At 46.0% G+C, this 20,963-nt stretch overlaps 1 protein-coding gene across 5 annotated transcripts in view; it reads right to left on the reverse strand.

Moving 5' to 3' along the window:
* Positions 1–11,000: 11,000 nt before the first annotated feature.
* The window catches only part of LOC148903422 (tyrosine-protein phosphatase non-receptor type 12-like), a 58,264-nt gene continuing 48,301 nt past the window's right edge, over positions 11,001–20,963 (reverse strand). Inside the window, exons 2-21 of one of the 5 annotated variants that reach the window (XM_089002301.1) lie at positions 20,774–20,850; positions 20,560–20,655; positions 20,222–20,260; positions 20,058–20,129; positions 19,886–19,945; positions 18,817–18,959; positions 16,855–16,921; positions 16,690–16,767; positions 16,514–16,600; positions 15,989–16,418; positions 15,045–15,122; positions 14,936–14,968; positions 13,691–13,771; positions 12,728–12,864; positions 12,626–12,653; positions 12,153–12,203; positions 11,931–12,025; positions 11,826–11,850; positions 11,651–11,719; positions 11,001–11,383 (exon numbers count right to left, since the gene is read on the reverse strand). In XM_089002301.1, coding sequence (XP_088858427.1) covers positions 11,322–11,383; positions 11,651–11,719; positions 11,826–11,850; positions 11,931–12,025; positions 12,153–12,203; positions 12,626–12,653; positions 12,728–12,864; positions 13,691–13,771; positions 14,936–14,968; positions 15,045–15,122; positions 15,989–16,418; positions 16,514–16,600; positions 16,690–16,767; positions 16,855–16,921; positions 18,817–18,959; positions 19,886–19,945; positions 20,058–20,129; positions 20,222–20,260; positions 20,560–20,655; positions 20,774–20,850 — 1,808 coding nt within the window. In that variant the 3' untranslated portion in view covers positions 11,001–11,321. Of the gene's footprint in view, positions 11,384–11,650; positions 11,720–11,825; positions 11,851–11,930; positions 12,032–12,152; positions 12,204–12,625; positions 12,654–12,727; positions 13,544–13,690; positions 13,772–14,935; positions 14,969–15,044; positions 15,123–15,988; positions 16,419–16,513; positions 16,601–16,689; positions 16,768–16,854; positions 16,922–18,816; positions 18,960–19,885; positions 19,946–20,057; positions 20,130–20,221; positions 20,261–20,559; positions 20,656–20,773; positions 20,851–20,963 lie in introns of those variants that run through there. The other 4 variants (XM_089002292.1, XM_089002310.1, XM_089002327.1 and 1 more) reach the window with 4 other exon arrangements.

Below are 20,963 nucleotides of genomic sequence, written 5' to 3' on the forward strand. Positions count from 1 at the left end.
TACAAACAGTGTCTAAAACTCATGACAAAAAGTTAGCGAACAACAGGGTAGATAACTGAAAAGTTGCCTGCCCCATTTTTCACAACTTGAAGCACAATGAGACAACTAATCACATTAAAAAACATAGTCACAAAGTATATTTTTTTTTTAAATCAAGAATGCACCTGTTGCAAATGCTACCTTGCTTAATTTACGGTAAAGGTGCATGGTAAATGTGTGGTGCACAATGCAACGTTTGCATCGCTTCCTACGAGCCACTAAGCCCCTTTCATAAGTCTCACGTACACTTTACAGTCACGGTTTAAAGTAAATTTACGTTTTGTAGCGTCACATATGTTGTTAGCTTCTTTTGAATCTTTCTTCTGGGCTGAGGTTCTGTGCATCTATTTTGGAAAATGACATGCAATTGCACGACTTCATAACGCTTGCGAAAGTCCGGAAGAAAGAGGCAGGCTTCTGATTGGCTGCCGTGCCGAGTATGCAAATTTTAACTGCAGGTAGTCTATGTTTGTGTGCTCGGCGACGGTACACGTGTACTGTTGGCGCGTGAAGGCTAGGGCGTCAGTGAGGAGTTTGTTGAGCGCGCGGTCAGGACAAACCATCTATGAGTATTAGTAGGTATTATTGAGCTTGAATATTTTGTTGTGTAATAATATGTTTTGAATGTTGAAAGTGATTCCATTTTTCAATAAATGTTGATTTCTTTAACTTTGCCCCTTCGATGGAAACTTATTAAAAACAGACGCAATCTTGATAAATCACAGTGCATATGTTATTTTAATCTATTTCCATTTTCTCCTCCAAGTATCTGCGAAATAGTATGTAAACGCCATATTCCTTGAGACAAATTTATTAACTGATCAGGGATATTTTTCACATTTGAAAGACAGTTAATAAATTGGGTTGTAGTGTTCTTACTGTGCTATGAAGTTTGTACATACTACATTTAAAGGACAACCGGCACCATTTTTTGTTTTTGTTTCCCACTGACATCAGAAAAACGTTTTATAGCATCTAAAATACCAAAATCAAGCAGGCTGATATTTTTAGTTAAATGAAAAACACCAATAAAAATGACTTCAAAATGAATCCGGAAATGGTCAGTTTCAGAAGGTCCCACCCCCCTATTCGTGCACGTCACGCCAAGACGTTGTCACATCTCGTCGCCGTCCTGGGCGCGCCCCCTCCTGTCACCTCCTCCGCTGCTCCCTGGAGACGGCCCCTCCCATCATCATGCACCTGGGTCCCCACAGCTGATTGTCATTCCCTTGATTGTGCCTTCTGACTATATCTACCGATCGCGCAATACAGTCTCCGTCGGAGTATTCTGAAAGCTACCCTGCTACTTCCGTGCCGTCAGATCAGCTGTCACCGATCTCCCTCACTCACCTCATCCTGCTGTCATTTTTTCATGTGTGCCTCAGTAAAGACTTTGGTATACGAGTATCTGTCTCGCCGTGTATTTTGAATCCACACTCCCCGCTTTCCTTTCGTCGTGACATAATACTCTGACCACCTATGGATCCCGCCGGCGAAGACAGATTCCTCGCCGCCCTGACCGAGCAAGCGGAGCGTTCGAGCCAGCTGGCCCGAGTCATCGCCGAAATCAGCCAAATTACCACCATGCTGGCTCAACGCTTCGAGGCGGCTGAGGCACGCATTTCCGCTCTCACGGCCAAGTCTTCCCCGCCCGTGCGTAGGCACGCTCTTCAACTTCCTCTTCCCTCACGCTACGCAGGCGAAACCGGGCGCTGCGCTCAGTTTTTAATGCAGTGCACGCTCGTGTTTGAGCAACATCATACGCCTGCGTTAGCGATGAGGCGAAGGTAGCCTTCATCACCAGCCTGCTCATGGGAGAAGTCGAGACGTGGGTGCTGGCCATCCGAGAATCCCGACCGGAGCTGCGCACCTCGTACCCGGACTTCGTCGCCGAGTTACGCCGGGTTTTCCATCATCCGGTGACGGAGTCCGAAGCGGAGGGGAGACTACTGGACTGCGTCCAAGGGGCCCGTTCAGCCGCGGAATACTCCGTCGACTTCCGCATCCGGGCCGCTGGCAGCGGCTACGGTGACCGAGCGTTGAGGGGGGTGTTTTGTCGCGGATTGAACACCGACCTCAAGGACGAGTTGGCTACCCGCGACGCGGGCACCACCTTCAACGACCTGGTCGCCATAGTCATCGGCCTGGATCACCGCCTTCGGGAGCGACAGAGGGAGCAGCGCGATCGACGGCCCAGACGGCCCCGAAGCCGGTCCAGATCTCCCACACCCGGCAGCGAGCGCGTGCGGCGCCTGGAGGAATCCCCCGAACCCATGATCATAGGGGGAGGGAACGACCGCACTACCCCCGGGGATCGCCGCACCCAAGGCCCCCAGCCAAAGACCTCAGGTCCCCGCAAGTCCCCATCGAAACGGCGACCACAGCGACCTCTGGAGGTCAAAGCCACCACCCCCGTTACACGGTTGGAGCTGGACAGCGAATTAATCGGCCCGTCCAGCTCCCGAACTGTGCGGGCCCTTGTGGACTCGGGGGCCGACGGGTGCATCATTGACCCCCAGCTGGCGGACTCGTTGGGCTGCCAGCTGATCGATCTCCACCCCCCGGAGGAGATCGTCGACCTGGACGGCAGACTATTAGCCTGAGTCACCCACCTCACTGCCCCGCTAAAACTCCGGGTAGCGGGGAACCACGTCGAGCACCGCCAATTTCTAGTTATAATAATAATAATAATACATTTAATTTACAAGCGCCTTTCTGAACACTCAAGGACACTTTACAACAAAGACAACACACAAAACAGTAAAATCATGCATAAAGCAATAAATAATAAAACAGCATAATAAATTAGACCATGTAAGCAAGTTTAAAGAGGTGGGTTTTCAGGTGAGATTTGAAAGTAGGAAGGGAGTCAATGTTGCGGATGTTGGGTGGAAGTGAGTTCCAGAGTTTAGGAGCGGAGCGGCTGAAAGCTCTGCACCCCATCGTTGTGAGACGGGCAGAGGGCGTGTAGAGGTGGAGGGAGGAAGAGGATCTGAGGGCCCGAGTAGGAACGGAGATTTGAATTAGGTCAGACAGATAGGGGGGGGCAAGGTTATGGATGGCTTTAAATGTAAACAGAAGTATCTTGAATTCAATACGGAGTTTAACAGGGAGCCAGTGGAGCTGTTGGAGGACAGGAGTGATGTGGTGAAATGAGGGTTTTTTTGTGATGATCCGGGCTGAGGAATTTTGGACTAGTTGGAGTTTATGGAGACATTTTTGATTGACCCCGAAAAGAAGTGAATTACAATAATCGATACGGGAGGTGACGAGACTGTGGACGAGGATAGCAGTGGTGTGAGGGGTGAGAGAGGGACGGAGACGATTGATATTGCGGATGTGAAAATATGCAGACCGGGTTATGTTATTTATGTGGGAGTGAAAAGATAGTGTGCTATCAAGGATGACACCCAGGCTGTTAACCTGAAGGGCGGGGGACACGGTAGAATTGTCAATGGTGAGAGAGAAACTGTTTGCTTTGTGAAGGGTGGATTTTGTACCGACAAGGAGAAGTTCAGTTTTTTCGCTGTTTAGTTTGAGAAAGTTATGAGAAAACCAGGATTTGATTTCTGAGAGGCAAAGTGTAAGGGATGCAGGTGGAAGAGAGGCGTCGGGTTTACTGGAGAGGTAGAGCTGGGTGTCATCCGCGAAGCAGTGAAAATGAATTCCAAATTTGCGGAAGATATCACCAAGGGGAAGAAGGTATATAATAAAGAGAAGGGGCCCCAGGACAGAACCTTGGGGCACACCAGAAGACACAGGGGAGGACCGTGAAGTGAATGAGGTAATTTGGATAAACTGTGAGCGGCCAGTGAGGTAGGAGTGAAACCAACTGAGTGGGGTGTGTGTCACGCCTAGAGTAAAGAGTCGGTTGAGCAGGATGGGGTGAGAAATTGTGTCAAAGGCCGCAGATAGATCAAGAAGGATGAGAATAGAGAGGGAGCCGGTATCTGCTGCTATGAGAAGGTCGTTCGTGATTTTTATGAGGGCTGATTCAGTGCTGTGGCGGGGACGGAAACCAGACTGGAATTGTTCGTAGAGGTTATTGTGAGTGAGGTGAGAGTGGAGTTGACAGGCGACGGTTTTTTCGAGAATTTTAGCGATAAATGGAAGATGCGAAATTGGACGTAGGTTATTGAAATCATTGGGATCTGAACCAAGTTTTTTCAGGATTGGTGTTACAGCTGCGGTTTTAAGAGGGACAGGAACAATTCCAGTGGACAGTGAGGAGTGAATAATAGCTGAAATAAAAGGGAGGAGAGCAGGTAGACAAGATTTGATGAGGACAGTAGGGAGGGGGTCAAGTTGACAGGTGGAATTCTTGGACTTGGTGATGAGGTCAGAAAGTAAGGAGGGATGAGGGAGTTCAAAAGACGACAGCAGTTGATAGGGAGTAGGAAGGTTGGGAGAGGGGGGGGATACAGAGGAGCCGAGGTGCTGGTGGATCTTGTTGATCTTTTCAGTGAAAAACAGAAGTAGTGCGTTGCAGGTGTCTGAGGAGTGAAAGTGTGGGGGGAGAGAGATAGGGGGTTGAATGATTTTGTTGTATAGGGAAAACAGAGTCCGTGAATTCCCACTGTTAGCATCAATCAGTCCAGAATAGTATTCCGATTTTGCGCGTGTGATAGAGTCCTTGTAGTGGGTGAGGTGAGCTGTGTACATGTCCTGGTGGGTGGTGAGGCCGGTCTTTCTGTAAAGTCTTTCCAGCTGCCGAGTTTTCGCCTTGGTGGAGCGGAGTTGGGCGGTGAACCAAGGGGCGGATCGAGTGAATTGGACTGACCGGGATTTAACAGGAGCAAGGGTGTTGAGCATGTGTGCAAGGTCCATGTTGTATTGGGAAACAAGTTCATCAGGGGGGGAGTTGTAGTCCGGTTTGAGGTTGGCAGCCATTGCAGTGAGGGTGACAGTGTCAATGTGTTGGATGTTCCGATAAGTGATGATGCGCGGTGGCTTGGGGAGAGAGAGTGTGATGGGAACGTTAAATGAGACGAGGAAATGGTCCGTTACAGGAAGTTCGTTTGCTGTGCAGTTGGCGGGGGTAAAACCACAGCAGCATATTAAGTCCAGGATATGCCCTTTTATATGCGTGGGGAAATCAGAGAATTGGTGTAAGCCAAAACTCTCCAATGAGGAAATAAAGTCTTTGGTGAGGGGATGGGTGGAATTGTCAATGTGTATGTTGAAGTCTCCAAGGATAATAATATTTGGTGACAGAGTGGAGAGGTGTGTGAGGACGGCTGAGAAGTCTTTTAAAAAGTCACGATGTGGTTTAGGGGGACGATATACAGTGGCTATAACTGTGGGAGATGGACCAGAAATTTGACACGCAAGGCATTCAAATGAGAGAGTTTCCGGGACGGGAACTTGAGTGACTTTCCAGATCTCGCGGTAAAATATCGCGAGACCGCCTCCGCGGCCCGAGAGGCGGGGTTTTGAGAGGTAAACAAACCCAGGTGGCGTCGTGTCGTTCAACTCGGAAAAGTCCCCCGCTGTTTGCCAGGTCTCATTCAAACAGAAGAAGTCCAGCTTACGGTCACTAAGGATGTCTTGGATAAGACAACCCTTACCCGTAAGCGAGCGGATGTTCAGGAGGCCGAAAGTGACGCTGGTGGTGTCATTTTGAGGGGTATTGGCCGACCTAGCCAGGCCGGCCAACACACGGTGTTGCACGGAGCGGCTGTAACCTCTGCGTGGCCGGCGGAAAGATGACCACAGGGAGGTGATATCCTTGGAGTCGTCGAGGTGAAAGTCTCGACGTGATCCGCGGTGGATATACCTCCGGGAAGGGCGGCGAGCGATTTCCGGGAATCGGAAAATCGCCTGTGGCACGCTCGTCCACCGGGAGCGGAGTTCAAGCAGCTCTGACGCCGAATATTGCAGCCGTCCAACGGGTCGTTGGAGGAGCGACATGATAGCACCCAGCAACGTCCAGAGACAGGCAGCGCCCAGGTTAGCCCTCAACAGCGGGTACAGGTGGGTGGAGATCGTCCGTGTTCTCGTTCGCGGTCCGGATAAACGACCGGAATCACGAGACGATCCGACAGCCAAAGCAGATTGGAGTTCGACCATAAGTTCCTCTGGTGACTGTCGAGTATTTCCAGTGGTACAGGAATCGTAAAAAAACAAAAAGAAGCCAAAATGTTTGCGGGCGAACAGCGGCAGCCAAAAGCGCGCCAGCGTACATTCGACCCGGAAGTATGCCCTCCCGGAATGCGCCGTTGGTATTGGGTCTCCCCTGGCTCAATACCCACGACCCATCCATCTCCTGGGAGGGCCCCACCATTCAGGGCTGGAGCCCCTACTGCTATGCCAACTGCCTGTGGTCGGCTACGGCAGGGCGAGACCCCTCCCGCGTTGGCCCGCCCGAGGCCATCTGCCTCAAGGGCGTGCCACAATGCTACCATGACCTGCGGGAGGTGTTCAGCAAAGACAACGCCCAATCCCTGCCACCCCACCGACCGTATGACTGTGCCATCGACTTGCAGCCAGGGGCTCCATTACCGGACTCCAGACTTTTTCACATTTCTCAACCTGAACGGGAAGCCCTGAGCACTTACATAGACTCCTCCCTTGCGGCGGGACTCATCCGGCCGTCACGGTCTCCGTTGGGCGCAGGGTTCTTCTTTATTGACAAGAAGGACGGAACCCTGCGTCCGTGTGTCGACTACCGGAGTCTAAACGACATCACCATCCGAAACAAATACCCCCTCCCCCTCATGGACTCAGCCTTCACGCCCCTTCAGTCCGCAACCATTTTTTCTAAATTAGACCTCCGCAGTGCGTACCACTTGGTCCGCATCCGGGAGGGGGATGAATGGAAAACTGCATTTAAAACACCGTTAGGTCATTTTGAATATCTGGTGATGCCATTCGGACTCACTAACGCGCCCGCCGTCTTCCAGAACTTGATCAATGATGTGCTCAGGGACTTCCTCAATGTTTTTGTTTTCGTTTATCTGGATGATATTCTTATTTTTTCTCGTTCTGCAGAGGAGCACCGGCAACACGTCCGACGGGTCCTGGCGCGGCTCCTGCAAAACCAGCTCTACGTGAAGGCAGAGAAGTGCGAGTTCCACGTCCGCTCTCTGTCTTTCCTAGGGTTCGTTGTGGAGCAGGGGCAGCTCAGGGCCGACCCCACTAAGACAAAAGCGGTGGTGGAATGGCCGATCCCGAAGACGCGCAAACAGCTCCAGCGGTTTTTGGGGTTTGCCAACTTCTACCACCGCTTCATTCGAGGGTATAGTCAGAAGGCACTCCCCCTCACTAACCTCACGTCCTCCAAGATTCCCTTCAGGTGGACGCCCGACGCTGAGGGGGCTTTCAACCGCCTCCGTCTAGCCTTCACTAACCCCCCTGTTCTGCGTCATCCCGACCCGGATCTCCCGTTCACGGTCGAGGTTGACGCATCCGAGTCCAGAGTAGGGGCTGTCCTGTCCCAGCGCTCTCCCATGGACCAGAAGCTACGCCCATGCGCCTTCTTCTCCCGCCGGCTCAGCCCCGCCGAGGCCAACTATGACGTCGGCAACCGGGAACTGCTGGTGGTCGTCCTGGCCCTTCAGGAATGGAGACACTGGCTTGAGGGAGCGAAACACCCCTTCACCGTCTACACGGACCATAAAAACCTGGCGGCCATCCGGTCGGCCAAGAGACTAAACTCTAGACAGGCCCGATGGTCACTCTTCCTCACCCAGTTTAACTTTTCTCTCACCTACAGCCCAGGGTCACAGAACACCAAGCCCGATGCCCTATCCCGCATCCATGAGCTGGCAGAAAGGGAGGAGACCACCACCAACATCCTGCCGGCCCAACGCATCCTGGGTGCCCTGAGGTGGGAGGTTGAGAGAAAAGTACAGCAAGCCCAGGGGACGACCCCCATCCCCAGGGGCTGTCCTAAGGATCGCCTGTTCATCCCCCCCCCCCCTCTTCGCTCGGAGGTGCTTGTCTGGGGGCACACCTCCAAGATAGCTTGTCACCCGGGGGTCAACAGGACGATCCAACTCATCGCCCAACGGTTCTGGTGGCCGGGGTTCCGGAGGGACATCACCCTCTTCGTGAAGGCCTGCCCGACCTGTGCCTGTGGGAAAGCCTCCCATCAGCCCCCGGCAGGACTCCTCCGGCCGCTACCGGTACCGTCCAGACCCTGGTCCCACATCTCCGTCGACTTCGTGACAGGCCTCCCCCCCTCCCGTGGCAAGACGGTTGTCCTCACCGTTGTGGACCGATTCTCCAAGTCGGCCCACTTCGTCCCGTTAACCAGGTTGCCGTCCGCCATCGAGATGGCTCAACTCCTGGTTAACCACGTCGTCCGTCTCCACGGGATTCCGACGGACATCGTGTCGGACCGGGGACCGCAGTTCGTGTCCAAAGTATGGAAACGTTTCTGTCGGTCCCTAGGGGCGTCGGCGAGCCTGTCGTCTGGATACCATCCCCAGACCAACGGACAGACGGAGAGGAAGAACCAGGACCTGGAGGCGGCCCTCCGGTGCGTGTGCCTCCACAACCCGGCGTCGTGGGCCCTGCACCTACCCTGGGTGGAGTACGCCCACAACTCCCTGGTCTCCGCAGCCACAGGTCGGTCCCCATTTATGTCCGCCTGTGGCTATCAGCCGCCCTTGTTTCCCACACAGGAGGGCCAGGTGGAGGTCCCGTCTATTGAACATCACCTCAGACGGGCCCACCTAGTCTGGAAGGAGACCAGGGACGCCCTGACACGCACCGCATCCCGGAACCAGCGGGTGGCGGACCGTCACCGGAGACAGGCACCCAACTACCAGGTCGGGCAGGAGGTGTGGCTGTCGACGAGGGACCTTCGGCTGGCAGGGTCTTCAGCCAAGCTGGGGCCACGCTTCACGGGTCCCTTCCCCATCGAGGCCATCCTCAGCCCGGTCTCGGTGAGGCTCCGGCTGCCACCCACCATGAGGATCCACCCCGTTTTCCACGTTTCCCTCCTCAAGCCAGTGGAAACCAGCTCCTTAGCCCCCACGCCCACCCCCCCCACCCCCGGATGTTGGCCGACGGACCGGTCTATACCGTGCGGGAGATACTGGACTCCAGGCGCATGGGCAGAGGAGTGCAGGACCTGGTCGACTGGGAGGGCTATGGACCGGAGGAACGACAGTGGGTCCCACGTGCCTGGATCCTCGACCCATCTCTCATCCGGGCGTTCCATGCGGCTCACCCTTCCAAACCTGGTGGGCCGCCAAGAGGTGTCCGTTGAGGGGGGGGGGCACTGTCACATCCCGTCGCCGTCCTGGGCGCGCCCCGCCCCTCCTGTCACCTCCTCCGCTGCTCCCTGGAGACGGCCCCTCCCATCATCATGCACCTGGGTCCTCACAGCTGATTGTCATTCCCTTGATTGTGGCTTCTGACTATATCTATCGATCGCGCAATACAGTCTCCGTCGGAGTATTCTGAAAGCTACCCTGCTACTTCCGTGCCGTCAGATCAGCTGTCACCGATCTCCCTCACTCACCTCATCCTGATGTCATTTTTTCATGCGTGCCTCAGTAAAGACTTTGGTATACGAGTATCTGTCTCGCCGTGTATTTTGGATCCACACTCCCCGCTTTCCTTTCGTCACTCGAGCCCAGCCCTCGAGCCTCAAGTGACGTGACAGACGTCTTGCCTTGCTCGAGAATCAAAACAATGGCTTCAGATTCGGAGAAGATGTTTTCTTGTTACTCATTCAGTTATGAATATGATTCAAATAGTTCTGAAGAGGAAAGCATAAATGTTTGCAATTGATTCAAGGAGTCCTCCCATATCAATTCAAGCTGTCAATGACAGCAATGTAGCACCCAGAAAATGCAGAAGATTGCGCCCAAGCTCCGTTGGAAATGGGCTGATTTGTCAGCTGGGAATTTGTGTCAGCGAATATCAAATAGTTGTCTTGGTGCAACACACAACGATTCACCATGGCGTTATTTATGTGTTTTCCTTCTAATTTCGCCATCAACACGGATCAACACGACGTTTTCAGACCAAACAAAGTACCCAAAATGCATTGTGTGTCGCTTTCTTGGTCAGGGGCGGTCCAAACGTGACGTCACATGGGGATCGTCATCAACTCGAAAACAAGACTTCGTGAATATTCAGTGCAAGTCTTAGAACGTAAACTATAGCTATATGCTGTGGAATCTTTGTAAAATATGCTCAGTCAAAGTCATTTGAAGTGATTTTATAAATTATGGACATAACTTGTTCAGAGTATTTCCGGCCCAAACACTCCCTCCAAATGCTCCTGGCCCGGCCCCTCTGTCAAATTTTAGAACCCAATGCGGCCCGCGAGTCAAAAAGTTTGCCCACCCCTGGACCAGCTTGTAGTGCTTCTGGTGTGTGGGCCACAACTGCACAGTCATCTGCATATTGGAATTCGATGACTTGCTCTGATCTTACTTTCGTGACTGCCTGGAGCCTCCTGATGTTGAACAGATTTCCATCAAGCCCGAAATCTATGGTAACCCCACTGTTCTTCTCGATCCTCTCATGGAGCAACAGTGTCACACACAGGAAGAAGATGTTGAACAGGACTGGTGCGAGGACACATCCATGGCGTACACTAGTCTGCCACATTAGGGTCGCATACACTCACACAGTTTTTTGGTCTGGAATACCCCCGTGGGGACACTTTATGAAATGTCATGAAACGTCTTTAAAACATGGTTTGAAGTCTTTCCGAGCAATTTGCCCGTGGGGACCTCATTTTGCAGTCTCTCAAAGCAAAATGCCCATGGGGACCTCATTTTAGGTCCCCACGGGTAAACGAGTCCCCACCGGGCTGCGTGCAGTCAGGTTGATGTCCCCGCACAAACGAGAACACACACACACACACACACACACACACACACACACACACACACACACACACACACACACACACACTGCGAAGTCAAATATAAAATAGTCGTATCTGACTGAGTATACAATAAATTTACGTGACATCACAATACAAACAAACAAGAGAGGGAGTATACAAAAACCTGTGTAGAAGGATAGTATTTAATCGAAAAATGTCGACATTTTCGGCAGGGTAAACGCTGAAATAGAAAAGATAACTGGAGCCTCAGGAATTCCTTCTGGAATCCCCCCACCAAAAAAAGAACAAAAAAACAATCAACAAGTGATAGCATAAACACATCCAGTTTTTAACATGGAATTTGATTATGCTTTTTAGAGAAGTGAATTTCAGCAAATGTCCATCAGGTGTCTCTCAGTGAGCACTAATGAGAGAATAAATGTCAACACGTAATTAGAGGACATTATTTGGGAAGAGGAACATATATTTAAAACCAGTTTTGTGGATAATTCCGGGGTCCTTTTGGCTTCCCTAACCTGTTGCCAAATCCTGTGGAAAACAGAACAAAAAAGAAACGGTTTTACACGGAAAGGGGAAAACAGATAAATACAGTAAAGTCTCGTTATATCGATATCGGATATATCGATAGTCCCGGTTATATCGATACTATTTCTATGCACGCACGGAGAAAATTACATGCAAACAGGGTCGGATATATCGATAGTCCCGGTTATATCGATATTTTTTTGGACTCCCTTGAATATCGATATAACGAGACTTTACTGTATGTTGTTTAAGAATATGTTTTGGGATTACCTAATTTAAAAAGTGAGGTGACGACTCCCTTTAGAGAAGTTGGCAGAAGACCTGGAGTCACTGGCTTATCTGGGAATGTGGTGGGATTTATTTCATTTTATTTCATTGAACATTTTTAAGATGTATCTGTTTTGTCACTGATGACATTTTTGTGTTTTGATTGAGCACTACTCACTTTTTCGCTTGTCTCTGAAAATGTTCTGAAAGTGATAAAAATCACCCAGTGAGCCAGCAAGCATGTTTTGGGTGAATATTTCATTCTATTTCTTTGTCTGTATACCTTTTTGGAGCATGGGAACTTCTCATTGCTTTTTTCTGATTTTAGTCCTGGCATCACACCATTGGCGAGTGAGGCCTCTTGGTTCACATCGCAACCTGCAACTTGTGCCGATGAGCAAAAAAACAGAGCTGGTAACATTGTTATGTGGAGGGTTTTTTTACCCGTGTGCATGGAAACTCGTTTCTCTGGTATGCGGGTCGTTTAAAGTTTGAAGCTACTCACCACTTCCTTCCTCAAGAGGTGTGGGTGAAAGCCACGTTGGCGTCAGTGGCTCTGTGTGAGGAACACAGCGAGAAAAACATGACCTAATAATGATCGGCCTTTTTTGCAAATTGCATAAAATATTCAGAATCATTTCAGTGGTTACCCTCATTCAAAACATTTCAATTAGTGATCTGATTATTGAATACGCAATTACACATGCAATGACAAAAATGTTTAGTTGAACTTGCATTGATAATGTCCTTACCATTCCAAATCATTATTTCCTTTATTATATGAGCAGATTTTTTTTTCATCTTGTATTTTTATCCATGTATCCATTTTGAATGAATGATGGACGGCACGACGAGTGAGTGTGAGTCATTCATGGGAATTATTCATATTGTCTGCCAGTGTGAACAAAATTCATGTTGCCTGTTCTATTTTATCATTTGTATTCTCCTTATTTACACTGGCCCTGACAATAATCTTACCTGTGAAAGCCATTTTTGCTCTCAAGCTCTGTAAGAAAAAAACAAAACCAATATGTTTTGGGTGTTTCAATGTCCAAGAAGGCAAGAACATGTTACACTTACCTTACTTCTCACCCAAGGCTTTGTTTCTCGCTCAAATGAATCATCAACTACCTCTGAAGTGCCTGACCACTCTGAGGATGTGCCAATTCTGCTCAGGTTTGCCTTCGGTGTGACCTCTGGCTGACTGGCAACAGGAGCTGCGTGGCTCATGAGAATTTCATCATTCAATACAATCATCAGCAACAACAGTATGTCTACTTGCACAATATGATATCAAATACACAAAAAAAAACCACAGCGCTTGTATTTTATATCAGTATACTATAAATAAGTGGTTAAAATGCCGTGATTGTTCAGTGGATCCTGGCCTTTTGGTTTACATCGCTGGTTCAGTTATTTGTTCAAAAGACATGATTGACTACATTGTTACAAAAGACACCTAGATGAAAAGCCAACTCGTATGATTCTGGAGTTCTGTCTGGAAGTGACGGTACAGGGATTGTCACGGTTTGCGAGGTGGTGATGGCAGGTGCGGATCCCAAGAAGTAGGCAAGGAGAAGCAGGAGGTTGTTTGACAAATTGTATTAAAATAAAGGTCAGCAGGAACAAAATGTAAAACATCAAAATCATCTGAACAGAAAAAATACAAAATAGCAAAAGAAGACCAAAAGTAAAAGTCCGCCAAGGTTAAACAAACACATTCACAGCATACACAATGCATGCAACAAACATGAGGCAAACAATGAACCGACACCGGGTGGTCGTGCCGGGTGTCCTTTTAAGTGTCAATGATTAAAACGACCAGCACCTGCGAGGCTGCAGGCAGGGCTGACGTAGCTACCCGTTGGTCGCCAATCTGATCGGGACGACCAGCACCTGTGCAGGTGCAGGCAGGGCCGACAGCGCCCCCCGTTGGTCGCCAACCAGACCATGACAGGGATATACACGGGGCATTTATTTGAGACATTTGTGCGATCGATCTTTTAAGTTATATTATTTTCATGAGATGATGCCAGATCTTACCCCTTGGGTCACCCTGCACAGCCTCGGCAATCGTGTTCGGTGGAATGATGATAGTTAGCCTTTCTGAGGAATTTGAGTGTTCTGGGGACACCACAAAAACTTGTCACAAAACCATGTATGTCTTTAAGATTCACTTGCTAGTGTACAAAGGCATATTAAGTAGATGAGGTATAATTACTGTAATGTATTTATGCCAATTGAGTGATGTGTACCAATAAAATAACAAATAAAAAAAGAAGGATACAAAAATAGTGTCCCTTTAATGCTTTTAAAGGACAACCGACACAAGTTGTGTCCATAATTTGTAAAATCGCTTCAAATGACTTCTACTGAGCGTATTTTACAAAGATTCCACTGCATAGAGCTATATTTTACGTTTCAAGACTCATGCTGAATATTCCGGAAGTCTTGTTTTTGAGTTGGTGACGAGTCCTCACGTCATGTTACTGAAGGAACGCCCCTGACAGAGAAAGAACACATTGTATCACGTCAATGCATTTTGCGGTACTTTGTTTGGTCTGAAAACTTGTTGATCCATGTTGTGGCGAAATTAGAAGGAAAACACATAAATAACGCAATGGTGAATTGTTGTCTGTTGCACCGAGCATCTATTTGATATTCGCTGACAAACATTGTAAGGAAACAAATCAGCCGGTTTCCACGGAGCTTTGTCGCCATCTTCTGCCTCTTTTTGGTGCTACATTTCCCCCTCACCCAGATACCTCAAAATGACATGGAATAAATTCTTTAATCAATTGCAAACATGTATGCTTTCCTCTTCAGAACTATTTGAATCATATTCATAACTGGATGAGTAACAAGAAAGCATGTTCTACGAATCGGAAGCCATTGTTTTGATTCTCGAGCTAGGCAAGACGTCTTGGCGTGACACCACGGACAAGGGGGCGGGTCCTTCTGAAACTGGCCACTTCCGGTTTCAATTTTTTGCAGTTTCAGCACACTTTAAGTCATTTTTATTGGTGTTTTGCATTTGACTAATTATACAATACTGCATGTATTGAGTATTTTAGATGCTATAAAACGTTTTTTGATGTCAGTTAGGAAACAAAAAAGTGATGTCGGTTGTCCTTTAAATTACCCAACCCTGGATGAAACGATTTTGTGATATTCAATGGAAAATAGGTAAAATGCCATTATTTCATTGAAGACTCAATTGTGTGGGGAAATGAATATGAGAATGTATGGTTGAGTGGTGATCAGTGCAGGGGAAATCGAGCCTCTCACCCAAGTCATCTAATTTGGACTCCATGCAGCTACCTTGGGACAGAGAAGTGGAATAAAAAATGTGTGTCTGTGGAGATCGATGAGATGGTGTTGACTAGCTGATACTAACCTGAGTCAACAAAAAGCAGATAGGACTCAGGGGTTCGTTTGGGCAGAGGTGGCGGTACATCTATATCAGTATGACCTCCTATTGAAATTAAAGAAAATGGTGGGAAAAGTGCATGAGTTACGACAACTACATTTACAGTGAGGTCCCTCAAATATAATCGATTTATTTTGTTTGTGAAGCATTAATCCATAAAGTCTAACAATGAAATTGAAATATTTGTCTTTTTCTGTGTGATCTTGTGTTCTATATCACCTGCCAGAGGGAAGGAAGGGGGTGGAAGAAATTGAGGTGGGCAGGTTGTCATCTACCATTCCAAATCTTGCTAATTTAACTCATTCAGTGCCAGACGATGTGCAAAAATATGTCCACTCTAGTGCCAGGGTTTTTGTCATTTTCACTCAAATTGCAGGACCCACAGAATATTGAGTTTTAGGATTACATAAACATTCAACCCAGCTTTGGAAACCTTAGACACTCTTCTTTCATCAGAAAAAAAGTAAATCCCAAATTATATGGGTCTGGAGTTGTCTGATCTTGAAATGAGAGCGGCTGTACAAAATACAATATAATACTGTACATACATGTTGATTTATATAGTACAACCACTGAAGCTGTAACAAAGTTCTAACATGGACAAAAGGCAAATGCTGCCCTCTCGTGGAAGGGAAACAACATTGCCAGAGGTCTGACCAGCGCTTTATCGGCACCGACTCCCTCCAACCTCCCAAATTTGGGAATGGCGTTCCATGTGACACATTACCGAATAAATTTGTGAATGGCAGCGAATGAGTTATATTATTGCTATAAAGTAGGGAAATGAAGTGAAGCTTGGTTGAGAAAGCATTTAGTAGGACACTGACAAGCTTAAACAAGGGATGGATTGTTGCACATCATTGTTGAGTACGCTGACGTCATGTGAGACTAAACGGGAATCAACCACTCACCAGAGGCGACATTTGACTCCAACTGCCATGTGTGGCCATTCAGGGACAAAGAGGGATGACTGAAGATTGGACCAACTGCCCATGGCTTTCTCAAATGTGCTGCGTTGTCAAAAGAGGGACTGTCAAAGTAGGGGTCCTCCACCAACAGACAGATAGAGGTCGATGCTTCAGTGGGTGGAGCTGGAGGCTTCTCTGGTGGAATTTCGTCGCCCTCCCATATGTTCTCCACTGAATCCACTTCTTGGACTGTGTGAACCCCATCTTGTAAAATCTCCTCCATATGGAATGTTGAAGCTCCGTGAAGTAGTTGTGGTTGTTCTGGGTGATTGTTTCTATCTTTACGATGACCTTCTGGAACATCACTGATGCATTGGCATTGTTGTTCCTGACTTCCAAGATCTTGTTCACTCACAGGTGCTCCCCTGATCAGCTTGGTGGTTGAACACACAGGATGTGAGTCAGAAATCCCAATTGGATATTTTTTTTTAAATACCTCCTGTGAGGGTTGTGTTATTTGTTGATCACCTGATTTTTGCTGCTCTGTACATCTACGGATTGCAAGTATCTTTCAAACAGTAACCTGATGGCACTATAGACTAATCTATACTGTTCCTGAGGTTAAGAAACATAAGAAATGTGAATTTTCATAAGAAGGGATGTTGTAGATTCATATGCAGATGAAAGAAAAATATGGACGCTACCTTTGTTTGAACCACAGATGGCCTTTGGGTTCTCATGGTATAAACCAAGTCACATATATTAAAATCTGGAGTGATTATCTGAAAAAAGCAACAAGCAAACAAAAAGTTCAATGCTATTATGATCTTTCATGATTAAATAACAAGCTATGGGAAGACATCTGTTACCTCTTTCTTGAGAAGGTTCCATGTATAATCAATAATGCATAGGACACCCGTTCGACCACATCCAGCACTGAAACAATAGCAGCAATGGGGACTTTAAGAACACACAATTTGGACACTTTTTAGACGAAAATAGTATGTTAAGTTGGAACAACTCTAAAATGTAAATTCCTAACATTTGTCAACAATGTTGGTTAGCAAAACAAAACAAGAAAGTTTTTGCTGCAAATGATTTGCTTACATATTTAAAGGACAACCGACGTCCATTTTTTGTTTTTTCACTGACATCAGAAAAACGTTTTATAGCATCTAAAATACCCAAAAACACATAGTATGATATTTTTAGTCAAATGCAAAAAAACAATAAAAATTACTTAAAGTGTCCAAAATCTGCAATAAATTGAGCTGCGAAGTGGGCATTTTTAGAAAGTCCCGCACCCAGTTCGTGACGTCACGCCAAGACGTCTTGCATTGCTGGAGAATCAAAACAATGCTTTCAGATTCGGAAAATATGCTTTCTTGTTACACATCCAGTTATGAATATGAAATAGTTCTGAAGAGGAAAGCATGTTTGCAATCGATTAAAGAATTATATGTGCCATTTTGAGGCAACGTTGGGGGAAAATCTCTCACCCAAAAAAAGAGGCACAAAATGGCGACCTCCAGTGGCCACCTCCGCTTCCACAGGCTGATAAATTCCTTATATGGAGCTTGGATGCCCTCTTCTGGCGGGTTTTGGTTGCAACACGGTTCTCAGACCAAACATGTACAGCAAAATACATTGACGTGAAGGACTGCTACAATGTGTCTTTTTTTGGTCAGGGGGCGGTCCTTTCGTGACATCACGTACGGACTCGTCACCAACTCAAAAACAAGACTTCCTGAATATTCAGAGCGAATCTTAAAACGTAAAATATAGCTATATGCGGTGGAATCTTATCAAAATACGCTCAGTAGAAGTCATTTGAAGCCATTTTACAAATTATGGACACAACTTGTCCGGAGACGTCAGTTGTCCTTTAAGTTGAGCATGAAATGAAGTCATCTGGATGCAGATACATTTTTTCACTTTTTTTCAGTGCAGCATCTCCATAAAATAAAAGAATGGGTGTATTAACTAGTAATTAAAAACGTTGACAAAATAATCATGAAGGCTGTAAACAATATTGATGTGGGTAAAACCTGAGTGGAAACACGTTATAGGAAATAGTTTGTTGATTTCCTGTTTTTAAGAAATAGAAGGGCCATTACATCTCAAGCTGAGAAAGGACACCAGATAAACACAAAATAGAAGTCCCTCAGCAGTCTAATAAATTGTAAAGAAAATCGGATATTTAACATGGAGCTCAAGGCCCAGGGGCCAGATCTGGTCCACCGGGTAATTTTATGTGGCCCGTGGAAGCAAATCACATGTGTTAACTTGCTAAAATATGTACAAAAAGGTCAAAATTGCATGTGAATAAATAACGTTGAGATTTTGCAATCATTTTGTTACCCCGTTTACCCTCACTTGAGCAATAATTGAATAAACTATTTCAATCTACTTAATATATAATAAACTCTTAACACCCCTGTTTTTTTCTATGCTGGCTTTGTTGTCTATTGGAATACTGTCCCAATAGCATTCCCAATAAATGTATCATTTAGTCATCTTTTGGAAGTGATTTGGATTTGTATTTGGAATGTTACAATACCATGTGTCAAAAACAAACTATCATTCAGAAAACTAATGCTTTATATTTCTGCAGTTCTTGAATTAAATTGTAAAATATTGAATGTTATCTCAGCACTTTAACCTAATGAAGGTCAACACAACCAAAGGTAATGATCCAAACAGGTCGATTTGTAGCACACTGAGTAACACTAAGTCTGAAACTGACAATAACCCCTTTGGGAATTAGGCTTATTGAATGTTTTTGTTTCAGCACCACTTGAAGATGTTGTTGATGTAGAATAAAAACCTGCCTGCAGTGGATGCACAATGGGATATCATCATGGGACTGATAGGTACGCATCTCCTCCAACAAGTCCAAAATGGAAGCAATAGAATCGGGCACTCCATGATCTGGCCAGTTAACATAGTGTAACTGTTTCAATGTTCGGTGTTGCTGGAGAAAGTTAAGACATGGAGATAAAAACAGGGCAAACTATATATCAGCAATATAAAATCTCATTTGTCCAACAACACAAGACCGCACAATTTTTGGTGCAGGATCCATATATGACCTAGTTTTTCACTATAAGATCATGTTTTTCCAGCAGTAGTATTCTTGCTGTCTTGAAAAAAAGAAGACATAAATGTGGATGTAAATGTAAGACAATGGTGATGAAATGGTTAAAAGCTTTGAAAAAAAGGTCTAAAATGTAACATACTGACAATTTTATGCCCATCGTGACAATGTGCCGAAAAAAAAAAACTAGCCCTAATCCTCTTGACTCTTACTACATTCGCTTTTTGTTGGCAGATATTGATCGTGCTGACCTATTGGGGGCTTTTCACAACACTCAACACCGAGTCTGAATTGTAACTATACAACCCACTTGCAACGCAGCTGGGGATGAGTCCAATCAGAATCAACTCTCCTTACCAGAAGCTAGTCGGCAGTTTATTCTTATCTGAGGAGGAAGTTGTTGAGAAAAAAAATAATGTGCAAGTAAAAAATATAACTGCACTTTTTGGAATCGGCATGCCAATTTTTGTTGTTATCAGCGGCAAAATATAGTACAACAGATTCTTTTTTTTTGTTTCCAAGTGTTAAGAACAGCAACATGCATTGTGTTTGTTTCATTTGTGGTTATCGTCTCTTTATCACAAGTGTGCACACTTAAAAATGGTGTACTGAATTTACTTCATTTAATATAATCCATTTTAATTCGTCAAGTGATTGCACAAATTAAACCACCAGAATCCAGATTTATTTGTACACTTTACATCTCCTTATAATATATGTATTATTTTGTGCAACCACTCAGCAAGATAAAATGCATTACATGCAACAAACATGCCGTAAACATGGGTATCATCACCACTTACATTGTCATATGTCAATCTTAATGTCCTCGTCAGATAGGCTCCTTTGTTTTCCTCACAATTCTACACACAAAGAATATAAGAGGGCCGTCAGTTTTACTGCTATCCTTTTTTTGGTGGGAAAAAAATAAATATTTGAAGGTCTGGTTATAATCATTACAGGGAGAATACTCACACAGTCCATAATGAAGGGCCCACATGCCTTTGACTTCTCTTCCTTATGCGGCCAATAACGCTCACATTTTTTCTTCAAAGAACAAAAAATGTTGATGTCATATCCGAGAAATTAAACATACAAATATCAGAAACAGTCATATCATAGTAAATCGTTTTTTTTACCTTTCCCTTCTCAAATTCTCTGCAGGCCATTACTATAACCTAACAAAATCAAAAAACAAAAAGGAAAACTGGCATTTAAAGGTTTGGCTGCTAAATTATTTTCATTAAGGTGAAGAGATTAGTTTCAATTGTCATTTAGTCATCAGTCAGTTTGTTGGTCACAGAAGTTAGTCAATGATGTTAACAATTGTTGTGGCCAATATTCCAATTCAAGACGATACAGTGCCCTAAACCACAACGGGAAAACTTGGGAAAGCCTTTTGATGGTGATTGAAGGAATGAAAGATAAAACAAGTCAGTGTATTGATTGTCCGCAGATGGTAATCAATTGCTCATACTTTTATGTCATACTCCCACAGCATCCTCAAGAAGTCCAGAACTGTGTGAAGTAGTGGACCCTGAGTAGCAATGTAAGCCTTGGTACCTGTCACTCCCTGCATAAAAAAAAAAAACAGCCAAGTCACACGAAGCTCACATCTTGACATACTGTATACCTGAAAAGTATAGAAAATATGAACATGCTCCTCTTATTCCAAATGATATTTGGTTTACCGTTATGGAACTGGCATTAATGTAGTCAGTGTCATCTTTAGAGGTGGTCAATGTGAGCTTCACTCTGCTGTGGTCAACTATGAAAGATATTTTTCATTAGGCAAAAACAACGAATTCGAGAGGCAGCTCTGTTGACACCGCCCATCCCCACCCCCTAGCACTTGCCCAAGTTATGTATAATGGTATGAAG

Source organism: Hippocampus bargibanti, linkage group LG01 (assembly GCF_051943395.1).
Source record: "Hippocampus bargibanti isolate YZ-2025 linkage group LG01, ASM5194339v1, whole genome shotgun sequence".
Classification (NCBI taxonomy): Eukaryota; Metazoa; Chordata; class Actinopteri; order Syngnathiformes; family Syngnathidae; genus Hippocampus; species Hippocampus bargibanti.